The 25,643-nt window shown below is 42.7% G+C and overlaps 1 protein-coding gene across 2 annotated transcripts; it reads right to left on the reverse strand.

Annotated features, from left to right (window-relative positions):
- Nucleotides 1-442: 442 nt before the first annotated feature.
- On the reverse strand, nucleotides 443-25,311 carry STAMBP (STAM binding protein). Of its 2 annotated transcripts, none has more exons than XM_058683669.1 (10): nucleotides 25,205-25,311; nucleotides 23,157-23,374; nucleotides 13,300-13,375; nucleotides 12,918-13,013; nucleotides 11,476-11,842; nucleotides 9,014-9,138; nucleotides 7,999-8,136; nucleotides 3,110-3,222; nucleotides 2,469-2,568; nucleotides 443-1,104 (listed from the first exon to the last, which is right to left on the reverse strand). In XM_058683669.1, exons 1-10 carry the CDS (start codon nucleotides 25,283-25,285, stop codon nucleotides 1,048-1,050), a joined length of 1,371 nt encoding a protein of 456 aa, XP_058539652.1. In that variant the 5' UTR covers nucleotides 25,286-25,311; the 3' UTR covers nucleotides 443-1,047. The 2 variants fall into 2 exon arrangements, with proteins under 2 accessions (XP_058539652.1, XP_058539653.1); XM_058683670.1 differs by having other exon boundaries at nucleotides 25,131-25,206.
- Between the last annotated feature and the right edge of the window lie 332 nt (nucleotides 25,312-25,643).

Genomic DNA, 25,643 nt, shown 5'->3' on the forward strand with positions numbered 1-25,643 from the left:
TAGAAAGGAAAATATAGAATCAACTGCAGTGTCAAACCCCTTCCTAAATGTTGCCTGAGTCAGAAAAGAATCAACAACATCCTAAAATCGGTAGGGTGGGGTGGCAAGGGAATGTAATCATTCATTTGGTATAACCTGGCACTCCAAACAAAGGCTCTATTATCTTTAGCTGAAAGCTTTTAGGGCACACGGAGGAAGTGAATGGGATGACCCACTTGAGACAACACCAAAAGAACAGAGAATTTCACAGCCCTGGAAGACGCAACAGGCAGACAAAAACCACTCAACAGTTCACTGTGAACTGGGACACACCTTCAATACCAGCACAGCTCAAGTTCCATTTCCCCCTCACCTTTCCCCAAACAACCAGACCTTTCAGTTAGCCTGTTTAGACAACCCTTGATCAAACAGATCACTCTAGAGCACACACACACACACAAAATAAGTTAATGGTTATTTTATTGTAGAAGAAAAAATATCCTGAAATATTTGTTAAATAACAATACTTCCTGACAAAAATCATTCTTCAGGGTTTTCAAGCCCCACCATCTGGTCAAGGCGGGCTGTCCCTCATCCACGTAATAAGCTTCATTAATATTGTCATAAACCACAGAAAAACCCAAAGATTTTCTAAGTGGCTTCCAGATTTCTGCAGAGATGCCCTTAAAAATTCCAAAGGTAAACAATAAACAAGTTGGCAGAGAAACCAGAAGGCTAGCTGAGAAGAAAAAAAAATGTTAACAACTGGTGAATCTAGAACAAAGGGTATGTAAGTGTTCACTACACCATTTTAACAACTTAATTTTTTAATTGCAGCCAGACTGAAAAGTTGTCTTAGCATGGTCATGCTATTCTCCACACTTGCCTAAGAAATACAGCCAATTTTTTTTTTTCAAACCAGAAATAGAAAATCAGTTTTCCCCCAGGTGATACTCACTTTCAATTCTGTCTAAAAAAGCTTTCAGAGCTTTCTGGAAAGTTTAAATTAAGGGGCTACAGTACACTGGTATGGTTTTATAATTCTTGGGAGGTGTTCAAGTCAAGTTCTCATCGAAGGTCTGTGATGGTCACTGCTCTGTCCACAACGGTCACGTGGCTGCAGCTCTACAACAGGGAAAAAGAAAGAAAGAGAAAGTCCTAAAAAATTCTAAGAAGTCATTTGTTTAAAACTTACTTAACATGCTTATTCTGACCAGTGGTTCCCAGTCTGGAAGCCAGGCTGCTACTTAAATGGCAGTTATCGTAAGGGGTCTGGGAATCAGTAACTTTCTAATCCCTACCTGTACATAGCCTGAATCAATGTGGGCCCATATATCTTCATTCACTTTTCAAATGAATGTATATTCTAGAGACGTTCACAAAATACACACTTATTTGAAAGAATTGCTGAGTTCATTAGTTTTTTGGGGGTCACTATGTCAACCAGCTAATACAGCGTACCCACTGACACATGGGGGAACGCTTACTTTTGGCATGCAAAGAGGCCTTTATAACAGAAAACCTGGGCACTTTTCTTGTAGCCTCTGTTTCATCATCCTGGTACCTAGACACTTATTACATTCTAAGGCAGACTGACCTATTTTTCAACAGATCTGTCAGAAAGTGCTTTCTCATGCTCAGCTGAAAACTCATTCCACGAGGTCTTAGTTTTAGTTCTGGGAGTCCTATGAAATGCACTCGATACCTTTCTATACAACAATTCTTCTGAAACTTAAAGCCGGTTTTCAGAGCCTCCCTGAGGTTTCACTTCTAAACATCCCCAGTTCCTTTTATGTGACAAGGTTCTGAGTCCCTTTTCCATACTGGTCACTTTTTAATGAACCCAAAAGAAATAACACCCCACAGCCAGGAAGGAGTGAAGCAGCCTATCACATTAGATTTGAGGGGCAAATTGAAACATACTGCTCTAACAGCAACTGAAACTTTTTATTCACAGAATACAACTTAGAAAAACAAGCTTCCTAGAAGGGTCATAAAAATCCCTATTATTTAAGCAAAATTGCAAAATCAAATATATTTTACCTATCTTAAATGGCTTTTTTCCTTTGAATTCAAATCCCTTATTGAAGTACAGGCTTAGCAACTGGTGTTGACGAAGGGAAAAAACCTAACATTTAACAAGCCAGCTCCTGCACCAGGTGCTTTCTGGATATTACTTCATTTAATCCTCTCAATAACCCTATCAAGTAGGTATTACCATCACTGTCCTTCCCCTTTACAGATAAGAGGCTGAGGCCCAGGAAGATGAAGTCTGATCAAAGTCAGACAGTCCTTCGATGGCAGAGCTACGACTCAAATCCACTGCTATCCCACACTGCTTCCCATGTATGTCCTTATTGGGAAGATTTGCAAAGATAAGTGACGAGGCTGATCTTCTATGTGGGTCAGAAAAGACAATGCACCTCATCAGCTCTGACCGTCCTCCCTGCTTGAAGCACAGCCCTGATTTCTTCTACACAGATACATACGCAGAAGAGAGGTGGATCCTTGCTGTGTGGATGAAATCCTTTCTGGCGACAGGAGGAAATCTCCTCTAGTCCATGGTCAGTTAGTTTAAAGAATCCAGTTCTGCAATAAGAAAAAGCAGGCCCAAATCAAGCAAAGGTGTCTACCCATTCCCAAACACACACACAGAACTCATTTTGAGACAGCTTCAAAACTATGCTGGCACACAGGTCTCTTTTCTGGTGAATGAATCAGAGTTAGGGAATGACTCATCACTGCCACCACACTAGTTTTGCTGGGAGAATTCATAGTAAATAACAGGATTTAGAATGAAAAAGAATTTAACTGAGATAATTTGTTTGATTTTAAATTCTCTAATCTGACATCAGTGTTTTGAAATTCCCATTGCTTCAAGTCAAACACTTCAAATTTCTTATGTCCTTTTCTTAGAAAAGCATTGAAATTGTTGCTTTGATGTCTTCTTAAACAAGAATAGTAGGAGCATCCGGATATGGTGCTTAAAAGGAAACCTTTTAGAACAGCCAGTTAATACCACAGTCTATATACTTTACACAGAACAAGGTCTTCCAAATAGAGAACTTTTCCTTGGAGGCTTTTCCCCACTGTCTCCTTGTAATGCCCAGAACCACATCTATGTACTTACTCCTGGAACTTGGGGGAGCAAACAATGGCTATTGACTCTGGCAACATCATCTGGTAGGAACAATGAGTGTGTAGGTCAACACTGGAGAGGAAGGCGGTCTGCGTGGGATGAGTCTGAGAAGAGGAAAACATGTCTGAGACCCTCTGAGTGAAACAGCCAAGCCTGGCCCATAAAGGAAACAGACCCAAATGGTTCTCAATAGCTGGCCACAATCCCCTCACAAACACAAAGTCACTGGCAGCCACAAGGGGGTATGTCTGAAGTTCATTACTTTTGAGCACTGTAAACAAATATAGGTTAACATGAGTATGAGAGGAAACTCATAATTTCTAATTGATCATCAAGACTTATTTGGCCCCTCACAAGCTCTCTCAGGGCAATGGAGAGTCATCCATTCTGGAATAGATGGTATATGCTGTCCAATATTTCAAAATGATAAAAGTCAAGGACTTAACAAACCACAGTTGGATGAACAATTCCTCTTCCAGACAGAAGTGTTAAAAGGTCAAGAATGAGTGTGGAGCTCTACGGGCAATGACAAAAGCTGTCCTATGGCTAAAGCATACCATCCAAGGATAGGAGAAGCAGGGGACAATAGTAGTTACATCATACAAAGGACCCTATCTTGTTTGGGAAAAGGACCAAGATACCGAAATTTGAGGGTAATCAGTTAAAGCACCATCGAAATGTACATTCAGTTTCTATTGTTTTCAATCATTTAATGTTTTATTGAACACATTCTTTGTATACAAATGAATAACCATATAATGCCTTATGTTAATCTTAGAAGGGTGTGACTGTAGAGAACAAGAATGGAAAAAGACGACCCAATATGACTCAAAAAGACCACCAACCTTCAGTGACAGAAAGCACAGAAAATAAATAAGTGTACTTGATCAGCATTTTCAAACCTGCCATGTACAAAATGAAGCTCCCGAGGAGCCGGTCAAAAGCACAGGCTCCTGTGCCCCACCCCTAGAAATAGCCATCCTGAAATTTAAAAAAGCCATTCAATGATTCTTATGTGCAGCATCATCTGAGAAGCACCACCCCACAGAATGCTGTGACCAGCTCACTGTGGAAGAGGCCTGCAGGACAGGAACGTGTTAGCTGAGTGCTGACAGCAAATCCACACGCAGATCCTCATGGGGCAGGTAAGAACTTTGGTGACTACAAAGGAAAAATAGTTTCTACCTAATAATATGATCCTACAGACTGCTAGGGACAAAAGGCCTGTGCCAACACCTTTCATCCCACAGTTAGAACAAAGAATTTTAACTGGGAACAAACAAGGCCATGGAACAAGCTGATCCAGGCCTCTGATCTAAAGTAGAAAGACAATATAGGGATACATAGAAGCTCAATAAATAATTGTTAAACTAAATCAAAAAACCCTGTCTTGAGTCTCTATTCCCCTCTATTGTGCTTTCTCTTTCTCCTTCCCTTAACAATTGGATTTCTTGAAAAAAATAGTTTTGTCCATCATGCTGGAGACAGAGGAAGGCATTTTTATGAAGAGAAAACAATAAACCAAGGGAGCAGAAATGAACAAGAACAGCAGATGCTGGGGGCAGCCTCGGTGCCTGGATGGGAGCAGAGCAGCCATAGGACAGGGATACGAGCTAAGGCAGGGCTGAAGCCAGATGAAGGAGCCTCCCGAATACTGGACTGGAGGCTCACACAGTAGTTGGTGATCAATACATGACCATACAAACTTTTTGACCCGGGAACCTGATTTTACAGCTGGCAAAGTGGAGAAGGAAGAACTGATCTTCTGCATAATGCTCTTGCCAATTTTAAGATCTGAGCAAACCTTACAGCCTGCTTGTTTGTTTGTTTTTAATCTCCAGTTAGGAAGGAATGGCACAGAAATTATCATAGGGGAAAAGAGCTGAAATACTATAGACTTCGGCTCTAAATTTGTTCCTAGCTGAACCCTGATTTAGAAATCCTTTTATTCATTTGCGGCTGAATTCTATCTGCAGTCTAAACCGGGATTATTCCAAACTTTCCCCCATCTCCTCCAGTTCCTAAAACCACCGGTCTCCCTCCTGCCAGGCAGTGAATCTAGACTGCAACACTGTTGAATGAAAGGAGTTCCGTCAACCCCTCCAAACAGACCTCCAAAATCTCTGTATCTTTCTTTCTTCCTTCAATTCTGTCTCAGAGGGATGAGTGTTTTCTCCCCCATATGAAGATGAGCCCCCTTTTTGTACTTTTGATTTAATACTTTCCTACCTCCGCATTCCCTTGTCTCTGCCCCTTTAACATCTCCTCTCCTGGCTCTACTATGCTCCACTAAGCTCTGCTGGCTCACTGGGTGTACAAACATATTGAAACAACTACATACAAGAATGTAAGTAAACCTTAAAAATGTTGAGCAAAAGAAGCCAGATACAGAAGAACATGTATCATATAATTCTATTTATATAAAGCTCAAAACCAGGCAAAACTAAACTGTTGAGTTCAGGGACATGCATTTAGGGTAGTAAAACTATAAAGAAAGCAAAGGACTTGTGGAAAAGTCAGGAGAGAGACTGCCTGTATCAGAGGGGAAGCGGACAGGGCAAGAGCATGGGGGTGGGACCATGCCTCTCACAATGTTCTATCTCTTGACCTGCGTCATGCACGTACACAGATGTTTTGTTTCATGATTCACTGAAATATCCATTTACCCTTATGTACTTTCTTATATATTTCAAATACAAAGGTTTCAAAAAAACAAAATCAAAACACATGTTCAAGCCTTTATGGTAAACCATAAATCAAGCAAATATTCTCTCAACCTGGCTACTCCTTAAGCCACCATCCCATTTTCTTCCTTTCCCCGTGAGCTAAACTCTTCAAAAAATTGGTGTGTAGGGGTGCCTGGCTGGCGCAGTTGGCAGAGTACGTGACTTTTGATCTCAGAGTTATGGGTTCGAGCCCCATGTTGGGTGTTAGAGATTACATAAAAATAAAATCTTAAAAAAAAATTAGTGCCCATCTCACCGTGACCACATCCTCGATCCCCATTACTTCTTAAACGTTTGCAGTGCTCTTCCTCCTCTGGCTCTGTGCCTTTACACTGTCCTTGCCCTGCTCTCACGCCTCTTTGCTTCATTACCAACTATTCCCTGCGCTCCCCTGGGTGGCCTGCCCCCAAGCTTGTTCTCCATTCTTCTCCAGTGCTAAGGCTTCTCAGGTCGGCTCTATGCAGAGGTCTCCCAGATCTCTTTCCCACCTTGACCCTGCCCCCCAGCGCCAGCCACACTGCCAACTGCCTGATAACTACCTCCACTGACAAAATGTCTCACATACACTTTAAATTCAACATGCTCAGAACTGAACACACAATTAGCCCTGCTTCCAAAGTAAGCTATCCTCCTGGAGCCCCTGTTTCTGCTTATGGGATAATCATTGCCAGCCCTGTGAGTCAGGCCTGCTCTCTGTCATCACTGGCTTTTACTCATCATCCTCTCACTCATTCCCCACATCCTCTGAAATTCAACATTCATCTCCTTCCCAAATTCAATGTCATCACCCTAGCTCTCATCATTAGATTTTATCAGCATGCTAACCTCTTAAATGATCTCCCTGCCTCAACCTACTTTAAAACTGCCTTTATGTTAGATATACTAAAGAACGGCTTTGATCATATCATTCATTGCTCTACTCAAAAACCTTTAAAAGTTCCCCACTTACTAAAAAGCAGAACTATTCTGCCTATCCACCCAAGATCCTCCCCCCAAGAACACTGCTCCAATGTATCACATTAAAGCCTATTTATCTACTACGATTCCTGACATAAACCCCAAACTGGACCTCAACGTCTTAGGAACACAGTCTGCTTATTCCAGCGCTGCCCCCTGCATATGGAATTCTCCCTTAGCCTATCTTGTCAAAATCTTAGTAAATCCTGCCAGGTGCAGTCCTTCCCTCCTCGATTTGATTGTGCTGTTTGTACTTCTCGAGGCACTTGGCACATTCTGCCTCCCGGGAAGACTTGTCTCTTTGTCTAATCTACTTTATGAGACTAAAGTCGTGTCTTTCTCAAATTTGTATCCCCCAGCAGATAAGAAAAAAGTTCTCTACTTCCCATATACTATAATGGAAGATACACAATAGAAGGCAAATACTAATGTCACAGAATGAAGAAAGGACAGAGGCACATGGGACTGCCTCCCAGGTCAGTATTTCCCAAATTGTAACATACAGGTATGTGTAATCTCCCCAAATCCAGAAACGAGCTGACTTGCTTGTATGTAAGCCTATCACACAACACGAAAAGTAGCTTGGTTTGTGGAGTGACCGGCTGAAAAGGAATAGGAAGGAAAATGCAGAAATACTCTTTAGGGATAGAATTACCTTTTACCTAAATATCACCAGAAGGCTACAGAAGACACTTGAAAATCCACTATATTAAGGACCCTACTGGTTTACATAAAGGTGTATGCTGCTTTATGCTTTAACAAAGACCAAATGCAAGCATTTGAGTTAATTAACTTCCTTGGTTCATTAAAATATTTTCAGGATATTTTCAGGAACACCATTTGTATGAAGTAGGCAGAACCTCCACAGTCAATAGCCACATATACTCTAGGCCAGCATTTTATCACCATTCACACTCACAAGGAAGCTGGGACTTTAGGGAAAGAAGTTCATTTTCATTAAACCATTTTTTTAAAATGAAGAAAATGAAAAAGCCCTAAGTAGTTCCCAGAAATCAATACTGGAGTGGAAGCAGTCAAGTATGCTAGGAACGTCAAGTCTGCATCTGAAGGAGGGAAAAACCTTCATCTAAATAATCTGCATGCAATTCGCTTTGCTCAAAGAAAGAAACAAGCAGTGTGTTTACAACATGGTGAGAGAAGAGAGGACTAACCCTCAGAGAGCTCGGAATTGCTTACATGAATCCAGCCCAGTGTGATGAGACCCTGCTGATCCTGTATGAGGAAAAGTTCTTCTTCGTTCTCGGTGTTGCAATAATCAGACCCGGCACTTTGCTTGGGGATGAGAACATGGGTAATGGTGAATTCATTCCTCATCTGTCAAAGGAGAAAAACAGCCTGTCACCACTCCCTGGCACTTGTGCAACCCCACGTGGTCACAGCTGTGGCAAGTTAAACATCTATACAAGCGAAGGCCCTTCCCACCCCAGCAAGAGTCCTCGTGCTCCTTGAGTCCCTCACCTCAGCGGTTCCCAACCTTAGCTGCTCACATGCACTGCAAAGGGCACTCTGCAAAGCCACAGGTGCCTCTGGCTGCAGCCACAAGTGTCTGCCTGTGATTCCCAAGAAGCTCCAGGATAGTACCATTTCTCTTCTTTTGCTCATGTCTAGGGTAGCTTCCCTCTGACTGTTTCTCTTAGTCCTTCTCATCCTCAAAGGCTCAGTGTTAGTCTATTGCCTTCACTCATTTATTCATTCAGTAGTTAGTAATGGGTTCTTCAAGTGCCTCTATTCAGTGATCTTTCCTTCCTCCCAACTCATAGTGCTCTACTGCGTATACCATTCAGCATGCTATTTCTCTTCGGGGGTGTAGCTCCCATTGCTCCAAAATGCTTTGGTAGGTTTTGTGGACGCATGCTGGGCTCATAGCCTTACATATGTTATATTCCCAGGCCTACCATAAAGCAGGTACTCAAAAACTGATATATAGGTAACACTGACTCTTGGTCTCCAAGTTTAGAATTAGCTATTTCTTACTACTAGAATTAAAATAATCAGTTCGATTCAAGGGACTGAGAAAATCAATGAAATGCAAGGTCACCAAATCCAAAGTAACACTGCATTATGCTATCCATGGTTCCTTCTGCAGAGGGATCGTTGCAAAGAGTAACTGACCCTGGATATCTTCTCTCAGAGTCACAGGAGGCCAAGGGGGAAGAAACAGGCTCAGCTCAGGAAAACGTTTGTTTTTTACCAGTTTTCCACAGAGAATTCCACATGTCTCTACTCCCCGGGCAGTGTTGGCACTGGCTAACTGGAGGAACTGCGGGCAGAGCCTCCCAGGCACCACCACATGGCGCAGTCCGTCGATTGTAGGAGCTGTAATGGAGAAAGGAGAAAAGTGTAAGACCACAGGGAGAGGCCTCCCAAGCAGGCCCCAGAGTAGGCAGTCCTGGGAGGGCAAAGCCAAATCACTGGGGTTCCTCGAACTATGGGCAGTGAGTGGGGATCTCAGCCTAACGACAGAAGGAAGAGGGTTGTGGGCACAGCCATTGCAAGTACATTACTTTAAGAAAACAGGCTTTAATCACTCAAGACGAGGGTAAACTACTACTTAAAACAAGTTCTTGGGGTGCCTAGGTGGCTTGGTCAGTTAAGCATCTGACACCTTATCTCAGCTCAGGTCTTGATCTCAGGGTGATGAGTTCTATCCCCACATTGGGCTCCATGCTGGGTGTGGAGCCTACTTAAAACTAAAACAAAAACTGAAAAACAAAACAAAACAAACAAGTTCCTGAGCTATCAGGAATTCTCTGTCACAGTCTAACACAGAGGATAAAAAAAATAACCTCCTCATTCCACTGAGCTTTTCTTTTTATTTTAAGTCTTTTATCTCAGATAAGAATATTGGAGAGTACGACTTATAAAGAAATACACCAGAGATATCCTGGGTAACAGAAAATACTTTGGATAACTATTTAATGCTGAATTTATTCATTTAGAAGAATGCTAAAGTGCCAAAACAAAACCACAAAAAACACATTCTGGTCCTCAAAAGAGGCATGAATGCACAGAGCAGCTTATAAGCCTGGTTCAGAATGCCAAGGATAGGCCCAGCCCCTGGACACCACGGAGAAGCCCTGAGAGAGAGCCCACAGGCTCAAATTAGGGGGTGTTTTTCATGGTCACTTTTCATTTAAAAAAAAAAAACAAAAAGTACATGGGGTGCCTGGGTGGCTCAGTCGGTTAAGCGTCCGACTTCGGCTCAGGTCACGATCTCACCATTCATGAGTTCGAGCCCTGTGTCAGGCTTTGTGCTGACAGCTCAGAGCCTGAAGCCTGCTTCGGATTCTGTGTCTCCCTCTCTCTCTGTTCCTCCTCCACTCGCATTCCATCTCTCTCTCAAAAATAAATAAAGATTACAAAAAAAATTTTTTTTAAGTGCAAAAGGATGTTCTGTTTCTGCACATTCAACAGCGAGCTCTGAATTGCTGGAGAGGTAACAAACCAGGGACCACACAGTCACATGATAGTCTGATGACAATATCTGAGGATTCTGAATTAAGGCTTGGCACAGTCCTTTCCTTTCAATTCCATAATCACTTCCTGAGTGCATTCCAGTGCATACACTGTGCTTAACCTCCAGGGAACACAAATATGAATAAGACTCAAGCCCTAACCAGTAAAAAGTTAAAATCTAGTTACTGAAAAATGACTACACTATCAGGTAAATGATGTCAACTGCATTACAGATAATAAGAGCCCTGAGAGTTTCAAGAACAGAATCAATTTCATTGAAGGGAAGGAGACCTGGCAAAACTTTAAGATGAGCAGGGAAGGCAGAAATAGAGAAAGGAGATTTTCGGTTCAGGGCAAATATTAACACACCTCTTTGGATAAGCTAGTCCAGGGGCTGCTCCGGGAACATGAGAGTTCAATCTGACTGGAGCACGGAATACATGTGAAGGAAGAGGCAGTGGTGGGAGATTAGCCTGCCAAGTACGTGGGGAGAAACCTAAAGGCCAGGCTTCGGGGTCTGGCATCCCTTGCCCACTCTCACATTGCCCTTTGAAGTGGATCTTCTGCAAAGCTGACTTCCTCATGTGATACTTGAAATTCCTTCCCCAAAAGATCTATTCTAATAATCAAGGTATAATCATCATTTTGCCACTATTGTTATTTTCTCAGATAGGCAAGCTTTGGTGAGAGGAGGAAAGACTGCTAATAGCGGTTATGATTAGACTGAATTATCGCCGACTACATATAGTATTTACCATGACCAAGCTCCTTAAGGATTGGGAACACTTCCAGGGCAAACAGCATTCGGTAACCCTTTTTCACTTTTTAAAGGCCAACTGCTGAATTGTAAAGTGGCGCTATGAAATTTCCCTTCCAGAGAACCAACAGTGGTCTCTGGTTCACTGAACATTTCGAGTCTCTATATAATCCTTAAAAGCTGAGGGTCTGACTTTCAAGGACATTGTGAGCTCTTCCAAATATCAACCTGGTGCCAGGTAAGTTACACGGCTTAAGCAAAGGCCACCTTCATACTATGGCCAGCGTGACAGGACACAGTATGGCAATACCGATCAAAGGGGCTTCTGTGACCAGAGCCTGATGAGTGGGATAATGGAGGTAATCTTAGGCAACCTCCTCAGAATGACACTCTGTTTGGCTGCCCCTGAGATGGAAGAGGGCACAAGCAAGCGGACTCACTACTTTCTGAGTTGCTCAACGCTCCAGGTTTCAAGGACCTGTCCACCACGGGTGGCTTGGCAGGCCTTCCCGCCGTATTACAGTCCGCAGGCTGTGTGGACGTGGCAGGTACAGCGGGGAACACATCTGGGGAGGGCTTCTCCAAGTCAGGCACGAGTGGGCCCCCTAGGCCAGGGTCCACCTTCCCAAACTCCTGCACGATTTTCAGTCGCTCCTTTTCCAGCTCCTGGTTCCGGATCATCTCCTCAAAGGCATGGAACTGCTCCTGCTCCAACTGCTGCTGTTTCTGCTGTGCCACCCTCTGCCTCTCCTTCTCCAGCTCCTGCTGGATGGCCACATTCCGGGCAAGCTCTTCCGCTTCCCTCTTCTGCAAAGAAAGGAGTTAGGCTTAACAATTGACACCTGGGTGACTTCACATCTCAGGGGGGACAAGGCTTTGCGGCAGGGATTTCCTAAAGCGTGCCCCTGCTCTGGCCCAATTTCCCAACACGGAATCTGTGCCTCCCTCGGCAGCTCATGTCTGCCCAAGTGGTCACCGCTTGTGTCTACCAGGCCACGGCGGACCTACTCTTCAAGGACAGTGACGGTCCCGACCCCCTCAGTACCCTTCCCCAATGGCTCTTACTAAGACATTTTCTTCTTAACTGAAATCTTGATGCAACTTACTGTTCGCGCTGCATAATCTGTATCAGACACAGTCTTATTCTCTAACTCTAGCATGTATACATTCTGTATCCGAAGTAAGGGGGTCTTTGCAGAATTTTAACCCAAAAGGAAGCCTCCAAAATTTAGCTGGTGACTAGCTCAGTACGAAGTGACGTTTTAAACTAACAAGAAACATCAAGTAACAATCACCCTCATTAAGGTTTTCACTCACTCGGTACCTTAGAAATAGATGCCTCATAGCTGTTTACCTCTCTGCTGATTTTCAACATCAGAGTCCAGAACAGGGCTCAGCAGAGTGCTACAAAATAATCTGGAGTTGCCGGCAGTGCGAATTTCACATCTGACACAGACCACAGGCAGTGCCTTGGGAGTTCTCCACGTGCTCTAACTAACTCTTCCTAACAAGAAGCATTTGGAAATAGCTTGAAAAACAAGTATTATCAACAGGTATAACCAAATGTGAATCAATACCCCAAAATTCACTGATCTAAAAACTTACGTTTCAGTGAAATGTTTCACTGCTCTTAGGTTCTCCCTCTAGATATAGCACATAAGCAACAGATTTTCTGTCCCTCAAATCACCCTCCAGGACAAGCAGGCTAAATATGTTAGAATCCTCAGCCTAAACACTTGTGTTCTACTCTTTTGAGTTTCTTGCCTTTGCTGAAAAAAATAAACTATGACACTAAAATCGCAAGACCTGTTAAAATATCATATCGCAATCCTAGGGCACAGCCTAAGAACGCAAAATAATTTCCTTTTTATTATATACTTACCTTTTCTTCATTATATTCTGTATATTCTTTGGTATATCGTTTCAATAGCTCTGCCTTCAGCTCTTCTGCTTTGGGAAATGCAATCTCCTTTAACTTCTGAGACACAAAAATCAAAAACTGAGAATTAGGATAATTCCTAGCTAATGAAGCAGAGAAGTAAAGTGACTTAAGACAACTTGGCAATGGCAACAACGTTTCCAAAAACAATGCAGAATACCCCCTACTGTCCCATACCTGCTACTTCATAACTGATCTGGTGAAATGGCCTTATTTCCCGTTGCCGGATTTGATGCTCAGATGCGGACACCACTACTTTTACCTTGAAGTTAGTCTGTGCTGCTTTGAAGCTTTTAGATGGGCAACAGTGAGAGTGAAGACCCACCTTTACTGTGTCTTTCTTTTCAGGAATGACAGCCAATTTGTAATCCCGATGCTTTGGCAGTTTCTCAATAAAGAGCCTAAAGGAACGGATCAGAATGATTATCATGCAAAGAAAATCTCCAACAGACTCTGAAGCAAGGCGACTCCCTTGTCCTGCACCCACTGCAAGACGGGTTTCCAGACATTCAGGGGAGGGATAATACACACCCAGTGACCATGTTCCCCACCCACCTCCAACCCTATGTTTCCCTCCTCTCCCAAATTAGGTGCGCAGGAAGCACTAGACTCCCACAACTAAAAAGATGAGGGGAGAAAAGCAAACCTACCTTGTGCCCAAAAATATACCTCCAAAGAGATTCTTTTCTTATTACAGTGACAGGCTTCCAAAGGAAAGGGCCTCTGTCACAAATTCTTCTTCAAATAACAGTTTGGCAGCCAAGGGCAGGAAACCCATGTTCTATGATTAGCCCTGTGACCTTAACCTTGGCTTCTTTTTCTTTAGGATCCATCCTCCTTCAAAGCAGAATATTCCTTGCATCATACTAAGCACTAAGATGCTTAGATGGTACACGTGTTATGTATATACTATGTGCGTGTTACGTTGTAATTTGCATTATGGTCCTGATAAAAAGCTCTTAGAGAGATATAAGGGCTAGATTTTCTCTTTACATTTTGTCCCTGGCTGTAAAGCTCAGTGGGAAAAATATTCACAGATCTCTAACATTAATGATGTCTATGTGGGGACAGTGAAAGCACAAAGAAGTATTTGTCACAACTTGTCACAACCCAAAGTAGCAGATTAAGAATTCCAAAGCCAGAAGACCAGTTCCAGAGTCTGCTCTTCTAACCACTGTATCACACTGCCTCCACATGGTCCTGGAATGTCCAGAACTGTTGGGGGGGGGGGGGAGGGTACTGAACAAAGACGTCTTTTAATAGAAGTAAGTTGTAATATATACAAGCTAAGGCCCAAAACAAATCAATTGAAGGGAGTTTGCCCACAGTTCTAAAATACTGTACTAGAGTTGGGACTAACTGACTCTTTTCTACTTTCTGCCCACGGGGAGTAAACAGAGGAGGACAGCTCAGTAAGGGGAAAGAAGATGACCCCCACGAGAGCAAACTCCTTTTATTTTTTTTTTTTTAATTTTAATGCTTTTATTTAGTTAGTTTTGAGAAAGAGTGGAGGAAGGGCAGAGAGAGAGGGAGACAGAGGATCCGAAGCGGGCTCTGCGCTGACAGCAGTGAGCCTGATGCAAGACTCGAACTCAAGAACTGTGAGATCATGACCTGAGCTGAAGTCAGACGCTTAACTGACTGAGCCATCCAGGAGCCCAAAGCAAACTCTTTTCATTTTTTTTGTTTATTTAAAATGTTTTTTAATATTTATTTTTGAGAAACAGAGAGAGCATGAGCAAGGGAGGGGCAGAGAGGGAAACACAGAATCCAAAGCAGGATCCAGGCACTGAGCTGTCAGCACAGAGCCCAACGTGGGGCTCAAACTCACGAACCATGAGATCATGACCTGAGCCGAAGTTGGACGCTTAACCAACTGAGCCACCCCAAAGCAAACTCTTTTTAGATGAGCACTCCTCCCTTGGTTCTATACTAGGCACATGAAATTTTTATTTCAATCCAATTTGACAAGACCCTTCAGCCAAGGATGAATTCTAAAATCAAAATGATTCTAAAACACTTCCCTTTGGGTTCATGAAAAAGATATAAAAGTTTCCTTGAAGTCTATATTTAAAATAAATACAGATTTGTTTGTTCACCAATAGAGTCTTGAAGAAGATGTTGAGATAAGTAAGACTAGTTCTTGTGTTCAAGAGACCTATAATTCAATGACTCTCCCTTGGCCCTAAAGACCAAGGTACCTGTTCATAACTTTAGCAGGCTACATGTGCTTTGTATGAAAGCCCGAATCAGCCAATATAGTACCATGTCGTATAAACACCACACTTTATATTCACTTGTGCTATCAGCCTGAAGAACTGTGAAGTCCCTGAGGCCAGAGATTCCTGTGTCTTGTGCTTCTTTGCATGTCCCTCTAAAGCTGGGACAGTGCCTGGATGAAGAGGCACTCAATAAATATCTGAGGAATAAAATGGTCTTAAAACCTTTGAAGGAGCTGAGTAAAAAAACCCAAAGTATAAAAAAGTACATATAGTATGCTATCTTATAAGTATGAAAGGGGGAAAATTCTGTATGTGTACGTACACATACATTTACTTCCAAGTACACAGTAAGTCAGGAAACTAAGGAAAGTAGACGGCAGGGGAAATAGAGCAGATGGGACAAGAGTGGGAGTGAAACCTCTCACCATACGCCTTTTTCTATCATTTTGATTTTGAACCATGCAGTGGAATCTAGTTTATAAGTAAAGATGAAACTTCTAGAGCTGTACATGAATACGTTTCTCTTGTTTCCACAACTGTAGTCAATTTTCTGAATGGGGAACATACAGGCAGAAGGGTCTCTTGAAAACAGAACTGGCAACGTTGCCCATTGCCTGTACAGGAGTCAATAGCGCTCAGCGTTTAGTTCGCAGCCTGCCTGGGCTCAAATCCTGGCTTGGCCATTACAAGCTGTGTGAATTCCAGCAAGTTACTCAGTCTCACTACCCTTCTTTATATGTATGTGTGTGTGTGTGTGTGTGTGTGTGTATGTGTGTGTGTGTATTGAGTTATATATATGGAGACAAACTAGTACTACCTGATAGGGTTGCTGTGACATTTAAAGAGATTAAAAAAAAAAAAAAAGTGCTGAGCACAGTGCCTTGCACCCAGCCAACATCTACTATGATTGCTCTGTATGCTATATGATTGTTTTTCACTAATAAATAAACAAAAATTGTGAGCAAGAAGAACAGATGAAGATGTGAACACCAGGGCTAGAAGTGTTCTAGGTGGAGAATACCTGTGGCCCAGAGGTATACTGTTCTCTGGGTTAGATCTGGTTGCAGCCTAGAAAGGGAAACGTACCAAAGCAAAGATGTGTTGGCAAAAACACAAGCAAAGCAAACTATTAGGACGATGGGGATAAAAAGAGATATGCAGAAAAGGAAACACAAAAGGTAAGTATATGAAATGGTATTCAACTTTACTTATAATGAAAGAAATTCAAATTAAGATGAGGTACCATTTCCATATATCAGATTGGCAACGGCTTAAAGGCTGATTATAACCAGTATACACAGGGTGTTGGGAAATGGGTGTCCTTAGACACCCTTAACGGGGCTGTAATTTGATAATACGCTGTATTATCACAGGACAGTAATTTTCTTGGGGGTGGGGAGGGGAGACAACTATTCAAATTTTAAAATTTGTATATCCTTTAAACTCACAACTCCACCTCTAGGAATTTATCATACACAACAGTACAAAGATATAAGACTATTCAATATAGCACTGGTCATAAAAGTAGAGAAAAACTTAAATGAAAACTTAAATGCCCATCAATAGGGGAATATTTAATAAATTATGCTGCACTCAAATGTGAAAAACAACATAATCATTCACTCATTCATTCGACGGATATTTACCGAGCATCTACTATGGGATCAGGCATTACCGTGAAGGCTGGGGATTTGGCGATGAACAGTCATAAATCCCTCCCAGCAGAGGGTGTGCATTATAGTGGGGGGAACAGACAATAAAACAAAGCAATATATATATAATCAATGCCAGGAGAAACTCATTAATAGGGAAGGGGAATAGGAAGTGACAGGAGAAGGAGTAAGATTTTAGATAGGGCAGCTAAGGAAGGCATCGCCAAGAAGATGGCATTTAATTAAGGACTGGAAGGGAGGAGGCCATAAAGAGACCTGGGACAAGACCGTTCCAGGCAGAAGAAATAGCCCTGAAGAGAATGAGATGGATCAGTATGTCCTAGTATGGAAAGATATGACTGTTAAGAAAGCAAGCTGTAGAACAGAATATATTGTATGATCTCATTCAAGCTTTAAGAAAAAAAGGATAAACGTGTGAGCCTATGTGCTTGCACAGGCATATACATTTTCCTGGACACACAAGAAAGGACAGTGGTCACCTCTGGGGGATGTGACTCTTCTTTTTGCTCTAATATTTCCCTCGCTGGACAGTTTGAGAAAAAAACTAATTTAAAAAGCCAAGCAGAAATTCCGTAACGTGGATGGCTAAAAGACTCTGCTCTTATTTCTTCCTATCTTAGAAGTTCCTGAGCAGAGTGAGCACGATCACAGATGAAAACCCTCTTCAGTCTGTAAGCCCCAATCCCAATGGAAAACATTGTCAATGCAGGTGACAGACGACTTTCAGAAAGCAGGTCTGTGTTATAGGAGGCTCACACAGCAGACGAGAAGTGCCTAAGTCCTCTGTAACTCCCTTCTGTGTAGCCTAGTCAATGACCATAAAAAGCTGTGAAAGAATTCACTGCCTGGATTATTGTCTGTGCTCATCATGAAAATATGTACTGATTTAATATGCTGAAGATCCTGCTATACTGGGGTCTGCAAAAGGCAAAGCATGCCTACTCTGGGGGGGAAATGTGCTTCAGATCATTAAGATGCCTGAACTGCCCAGGGAAAAGAACAAACATGCCTTTTAAAATCCGGAATTGAAGTACCCACAAAAGGTCTAGAACAATGACTTGCAATAGTGGGGGAGGCAGAGGAGTGGTGAGGTAGATGCCTGCTCCCTTCCCTCCTCCCTCCTCAGTAGTAATAATTGCCAAAGTGAGCTACTGTTACTGACAAGAATCTAACCAAGTAAAATGCGGTGGAAAAACAGACTGAGAATATTAAGCCAGAACTTTTTTGCAACTCCTACAGCTTGTCAGTTCACAGAATCAGAATTAGGGTCTTGAAGATACCTGCAAGAAAAATGAAGGTAGCTACACGTTTCGCTTCAGGTCAAGCCAACCCAACAAAGTCCCAAATTAAACTCCGAATCTAGCAAACTAAGTAAATGAGCTGCTTCATGCCACCATCTTCCCACTGAGCTCTCCTCCAGGGCCTACTTCATCATATTAAATGGTCCTGTAAGTGGGCACCATGTGCAGGGACAGACTCCCCATATCGATCTTGCCGTTAACATGGATATTCATGTCACTCAAAGCAACCCCAAGTCACAGAACAGTATCAATTTAAGTACTCTTAATCCTACCCCCTCTTGCCTATTCAAGAGTTTACTGCGACAGTTAAACCCTCTTTTTGTGCTGTACCATCAGCCTCTCCTTCTTCACAGGCTCCTTTCCATTAGCAAATAGTATGCTCTAGAATCTCCCATCTTAAAATACACACCACACATGGGGCTCGAACCTACAAGTGGTGAGATCATGAGCCAAGACAAAGTCAGATGCTCAACCGACTGAGCCACCCAGGAGCCCCTATTCTACAGTCTTATTATTAAGCTTTCTTGATCTTTGAATGTGTCAGGAATCCTTCTGGCATCTGATGAAGCTCCTGGACCCCACAGAATAATCCATTCACATACTCCTTGTCCCCCTTCAATTACTTCCTCATTTTTTCACTTCACTCTTCCTACCAAACTCCTCGAAAGAGTTATCTATGCCTGGGCTGGGCAAAATACAGCTAATAGGTCAAATCCGGTTTGCCACCTGTGTCTGTAAATGAAGTTTCGTTGGAACACAGCCACACCCATTCGTGCATGTGTTATCTAATGGTTGTTTTCACACTACAAGACAGAGGTTGTGACAGAGATCAAATGGCCTGCAAATCCAGAACTATTTACTACCTGGCCCTTTACGAAAATATTTGCCCACCTCTGGACGGGACTCACGGTCTCTACTTTCTCATTGTCCACTGACTCTTCGGCCCACTCCAATCTAATGTCTTCTTAGTCCTTCTGGTGAAACTGTTTACCAAGATCACCAATGACATCACGACACCAAACCCAAAACTTCACCCATCCCATCTGACCCTTTCTCACACAGCCTGGCCACTCTCCTGCAAATGCACCATTCTCTCCTGGATTTCCTCTTGCCTCTCAAACCTCCCTTTGAGTCTCTTCTGCTGGCCCGCCCGCCCTCCCTCCCCAACCAACCTCAGGTCTCTTCTATAGTCTTTTTTTTTTTAATTATTTTTATTAAAAATTTTTTTAATGTTTTTATTTTTGAGATAGAGAGAGACAGAACATGAGCTAGGAAGGGGCAGAGAGAGAGAGAGAGACAGAATCCAAAGCAGGCTCCAGGCTCTGAGCTGTCAGCACAGAGCCCGACACGGGGCTCGAACCTACAAGTGGTGAGATCATGAGCTAAGCCAAAGTCAGATGCTCAACCGACTGAGCCACCCAGGAGCCCCTATTCTACAGTCTTATTATTAAGCTTTCTTGATCTTTGAATGTGTCAGGAATCCTTCTGGCATCTGACGAAGCTCATGGACCCCACAGAATAATTTTTTAAAGATATAATACAAAACATAAAGGATTACAAAAGAAGCCAATTCTACTGAAATACAGTTTTCAAAATATAAAAATTGTAACATGTGCTTCTTTATTAATATATTATTAATACATTTTTAAAAGGATCTAACTGTGGCTTCAATAACAGTACTGTAATTCAGAAGCAGTGGCAAGTGTTAAATGCTATTTCGAGGTATGAGCATCAATTGTAATGTGATATAAAAATAGTGATTTCTATTGGTGACATTGTGAATATTATTATTACTGTGCAAAATTGAAGGAAATGCTGAATTTCAGTTAGAGGTTAGTGGAAACAAGAAAAGTTTTTCCCAACCGAATTCATGGAGTCCAAATTCTACCTCCGAATCCCTGTGGGGTTCCTGGACCCCAGATTAAGACCTATATGCCAGAAGATCTCAGCGGTTCTCACGGCTTCAGAACCGTCTATATGCAGGGGACTCCTAGGTTTGTATCTCCAACCCAGACCTCTCCTCAGTTCAGACTGGTACATCCAACTTCCTAAACTTAACACCTTAACATGTCAAAAAAACCAGGCCTGAATTCTTGAATATCCTCTCTACTCAACCCCTTTTCTACACCGTTCTCCCCATCTCAGTGAATGGGCCAGCACATCCTAAGTTACTCATGGCAGAAACCTGAGATCAACCTTGATACCATCATCCCTCCCAAACTGTCAGTAAGTCCCATAGACTCTACCTCCAGAATACAAATCCACCTGCTTCTTTCCATGCTGCCACACTCCAAGCCATCAGCCTCTCTCTTGAATTGCCATTAAGAGTATCCTAACTAATCTCCCTGCCTTCTCTTAACACACCCTTCAGCATTTGCAACATGGCAGCCCCAATTTATATATTCAGAATATAAGTAAGATTAGGTCATAACCTCTCTTAAAACTTAAAACTTTGCAATGGCTTTCTAACGCTGTCAAGATAAAATACAAACTCCTTACCGTGGTCTGCATGATTCTGCTCCACCTGCCCTCAGCCTCATCTTATTCTCCCCCCTCAACTGCTACCCTCCAAACATGATGATCTTCTTTCAATCCTTAGAACACACTAAGGTAATTCCTACCCAAGAGCTTCTGAATGCAGTTACACCTGCTTTAAACACTCTGGTGTATGCTCTTGGAATGACCAACTCTATGGCATCCTTCAACTTTCAGTTTAAATCTTACCTTCTCAGACAGACCTTACTCTATTTGACACCCTTGGTTATTCTCTGTCACAGCACTCTCTTTGTTCCTTTCACAGCATTTGCCCTACTTTGAGACTAGATGTTTATTTGCTTACCTGTTTACTGTCTTCTCCTATAACTAGAAAGGTACACCAGTAAAGGCAGGGGCCATTTTTCTTCTTATATATCCAAGACCTAGAGCAGTGCCAAGCAGGTAGCAGGTGTATGCAATATATATTTGTTGAATGAATATGGCCTGAGGGCAAGGGGCAACAGAATCCAGAAGGTCCTTCAGAAAATACTTGGTAGAGTGATTCTGTGATTCTACTTAACTTTCTCAATTATGATTCTTTGAAGAATTGTGCCCAGGGGCCTCATTCTGGAAGAAATCTCCACAAGATCACTGGAAATATTCAGGAATATTATTTCTACTAGCAGCAAAAGAAAGGGACAGTAGTCAAGGAGATTTCTCGGGAAAACAAATTTTGTACCCATTGTGCCAAGGAATAAAAAAACTCATAATAGCAAAAGAGAGGCAAAATGTATAATTATAATTATATATTATTATTACATACAATTATAACTCTATGAAACTTTATCAACACTAAGGTCACACAACAGGGCACGATGGCATGGATGGACTGCACGATCTCTGAGGACACAGGCACTACTTCTAAACTTAAAATAGACAACAGCAGTCCCTTTTCTACTAAAGGGACTCTAAAATCACAGTACGAATCCCAGGAAGTCTGCTTCTGTGCTACCTTTCTTTAGAGTACTGGTTCTCAACCAGGGCAATTTTGCCCCTTAGAGACCATCAGGTAATGTCTGGAAGCATTTCTGCTGCCGCAATTCAGTGAGGGGGAGGGGTGCTACTGGCATCTAGTGGACAGAGACCAAGGATGCTACTAAGCACTCTACAATGCACAGGGCAGTACTCACAACAAAGAATATTCCACCCCAGATGTCAGTAATACCAAGGTTGACAAACCCTGCTGCGGAGTAGTATGGGATCAAAAACTTAACATGATACAATTGAATTACATTGATTACTTTTGGGAGGACATATAAGAAACTAGTAAGGGTGACTATCTCTGGGGAGGGGCACTGAGATTTTGGGGAAAAGAGAAGTGATCGGGAGACTTCATTTTTAAATATATATATATCCTTTTGTGCCTTCTGAATTCTCCACCACATGTACATGTTACCTTTTCAAAAAATACCTAAAAATAACCAAAAGTAGTCAGTGTGGCTCAACACTATGGTCTCAACTCTAGCTTCAACTCACAGAACATTACCAAAAAAAAAACAAACAAACAAAAACAGGGTCTATGTTGTAGACCGAATCCTGAATTAAGAGTTAGGAAATCTGAGTTTTGTCACTCTAAAGTGTGGAACAAAGCAGATCACTGAGCCCAGAGTATGTTTCCTCACATGTAGAATGGAAGGACAATGTGTCCTTTCAATGCACACACAGCTATGAAGATCAAATGGAATAATGCAGGTGAAATACCTTAGGAACTATGAAGAGCCATACACACACATTATAGTTATTATTTTTTTAAAGGCCTTGGTATTATTATAAAAGAACAAGACCAGAGATTATAAATGAGATCCTTTAACAGTATTCCCTTCCTAAATTAGACATCGTTTCATTATCACTGGGGATTTAGAAGTTGTCCCCTGTTAATTATACTGACATCTATTTATGCTGCCTACCCTAAGAAGCTAAGTACCTCAAGGGAAAGGTCTTATGATGAGTCACATGAACTGTAGGCGGTCAATACTTATTTGATGATTTGCGTGACTATAATAAAGGTTAAGAAGAAAAACCTTTTTCTTGAATCACTCAATTTGTGACAAAATAAGTAGGGGTGAGGAATTTTGGCTCTGCTACCCCTCAGCAATAATCCTATGATTAGCTGCCTCAATAGAGGACAGGAAAAGCACTCATCAATACAAAACATGTGTAGTTTAACCATCATCTCCCTTGTCTAACAGCTGGGCTATGTGGGCACAGGCCAAAAAAGCTAGGTCTCTTACTCATGAAATCACTGAGTCATGAAAATAACACTTTCAGTACTCATGACTCTTTATGTCAAGGACAGTCGGTATGTAGGAGCTGCCTGCAAAAATGATTAATGCTAATGATGTTGTAAAGTTCTCTACTTTTAGCAATTCTGGGCAGAATAAATGAGCACATGAGCAGAATGAGTGAGGCATCAGTCACCGGAAAAGAAAAAGGAACCTGGAGGTGTCTTACGTGATATACTTGTTATAGAGGATGAAGGCATGTTCAATGTTGCCTTCCTCAGAGTAAATGGATGCCATTCGGATAATCTCGACTCCAGAGCGGAAGTACCGTCGGGGTGGAATGTCTTCATTTATCTCCACTGCACTACCCATCTGGGAGAGAGCCCTCACCCGGTCTTCGGGCGGAAGGCTCACGTCTCCATGGTCAGACATCAGGACCAAGAAGTTCTGAGACAGAAAAAACAGGTGGCATCAGCACCATGGTCCCCATCACAGCCTAGTACACAGTAACTGGTCATCCCACAAACTTCTACCTTATGAAGAAATTAAGAGAAAAATACCATATGCTGTGGCTTGTATCAAAGAAAGTCTCCTTCCTACAGGAAAGCTGAGACCCTCAAGGAAGCCCACATCACAATGACAGAAGTACTGGCAGACTCAAAAGCCTACAATCTCTGTGCCATAATTACGTGGTACAAGGAGTAAACTATAATGGGTGTTCGGTTCTACTCTTCAAGTTAATCATTCTCTCTACCACTAGGTGGCCCTGCCATAAAAGGAAGGATGGTATCTTATATTTTTGGCATTATTTCTCCTACCAGCTACCCATTTCCATCTACTCCAGTACCTGACACTGTATGCTCAATGAACTTTCATGAAGATTTTTAACTGATTTCAACTTTGATCATTTGTATTTAATGAGAGTAACTGACATTTTTCTATGGTGTACTTTTTCACATCTGAATACAAGGTGAGGGGAACTGGTCTGGGAACAAACGCTCACAATCCTAGTTCTGCTCACCAAACCACGATTCCAGTCAACCCACAACATCATTCATCACATCAGGGTAAGGAATTTAGATCTAAACAAAACAAAACAAAACAATTTACTCAAATCTATCTTCAAAGACTAAGCATTCTTCAAACAACAAACAGGCACAAAGGTAACTGGGAATGCAAAAAACAAATCAACAAAAACCCCAAGAGTTTTCCCTTCCTGTGTTTCAAACCGCAATAATTCTACAATCTTTCTAGATACTCTGCTGTTAGAATCAGATTCCAACTTCCAATCAGATAACACTCTACCATCATTTTCAAAAAGAATCTGGGTATTTGTTACACATTGAATTACAGCACACCCTAGCCAGCACGTTCTGGTATATACAAACTGTATATACTAGAATTCAAGGCCCTAAGTCTACTGGCCCCATTTTGTCTTCGATCTTAAATTTGCTCCTTCCCAACAGAGATCTTTTTCCTCCAGTCAGGATTCTGTCCTGGATTCTGTCCAGAAATCCACACATTTGTTTCACTTGTCTAGCCACTGCTTTTCTGTTTTCCACTCCAGTCCCTCCCCAAGAGGTCTCTCTTGGTCAATTCTATCTCTAGGTCACACTTCGCCCAAGCTTCCTATCTAGACACCCTTACGAGTAGTCCAAAAGCTGTGCGGACGACCAAGGATGCAGAGGCATTCCATCTCCCCAAAGCCTTTTTAGAGGCTCAGAAAGCTGCTAAAACTTTCCTAGGTTGCCTCATTAGTAAACTCAGTCCAGAGCCCATTAAAACCAACTGAAGCAGAGGATGCTTGTTGCGCCTCAGTAGCTTTGAGAAGAGGATCTTTAGGCGGATGGAACCCCCTCCTGAGGCCAGCAGTACTACAGGGCTGAGCAACCCTCCAAAGAGGAGATGCGGCACCCGCAAACAAGGGGGAAGAGAGGAGGAGGTCTAGGGAAGTAGCAGGAGTGCGCAGAGGTGGTGTATTCAGTAAAGAGGGACCTCCTGACACCTGCTTGAGGCCCCCTTCTTGAAGGCCCTCCAACCCAAGCTGCCAACCCAGGGCAAAATTATCCAAGGTTTTCGGGTCTTTTGAGCGCGGCAGGCGGGGATGCACTGGGCCTGGCTGGGACAGAAGCCATCAGTGGCCTCGCGCGCGGCGGACCGGGCAGAGGGCGCGGGGGGAGAAGGCTGCAGGCCCCACACTCACGGCGGCCGTTCCCTTTCAGAGTCCGAACAAGCTCAGTGGCCCAACCCCACCCCATTCCCAGGACCCTTCCCCACCTGTCCCCGAGGACGACACTCGGAGCTTCCGGAAACGTCACATCCGGCGCCCGCCCCTCCCACTCCCGCTGATCTACTCATTATACTCTCGGGAACACCGGATCCAGAGCGGCGAGCTGGTGGGCGGGGCTAGAGCCGCCACCTGCGAAAATACGACCAATGAGAAGAGGGCTCCACGTCGGCCATCTTGGTAAAGGAAAAGCAACAAGGAAGAAAGGGAAAGCCAAGTAATTAAAGGAACCAATGGCCAAGCTAACTTATGTTTTTAGAATTAAAATGATTTGGGATCGAGTTTCCTGCCAGATAGCCCCCATACCACACTCACACAAATTCACAAATCAGCATTCAAGGAGGGAATTACTGATTCAAGTACCTGGCTAAACTGACCAGGGTTTCTAAATCCATGAAAGAAAAACTCCTTAAAACTTCAGCTTGCTTT

This window comes from Neofelis nebulosa, chromosome 9 (assembly GCF_028018385.1).
Source record: "Neofelis nebulosa isolate mNeoNeb1 chromosome 9, mNeoNeb1.pri, whole genome shotgun sequence".
In the NCBI taxonomy this organism is placed as follows: domain Eukaryota; kingdom Metazoa; phylum Chordata; class Mammalia; order Carnivora; family Felidae; genus Neofelis; species Neofelis nebulosa.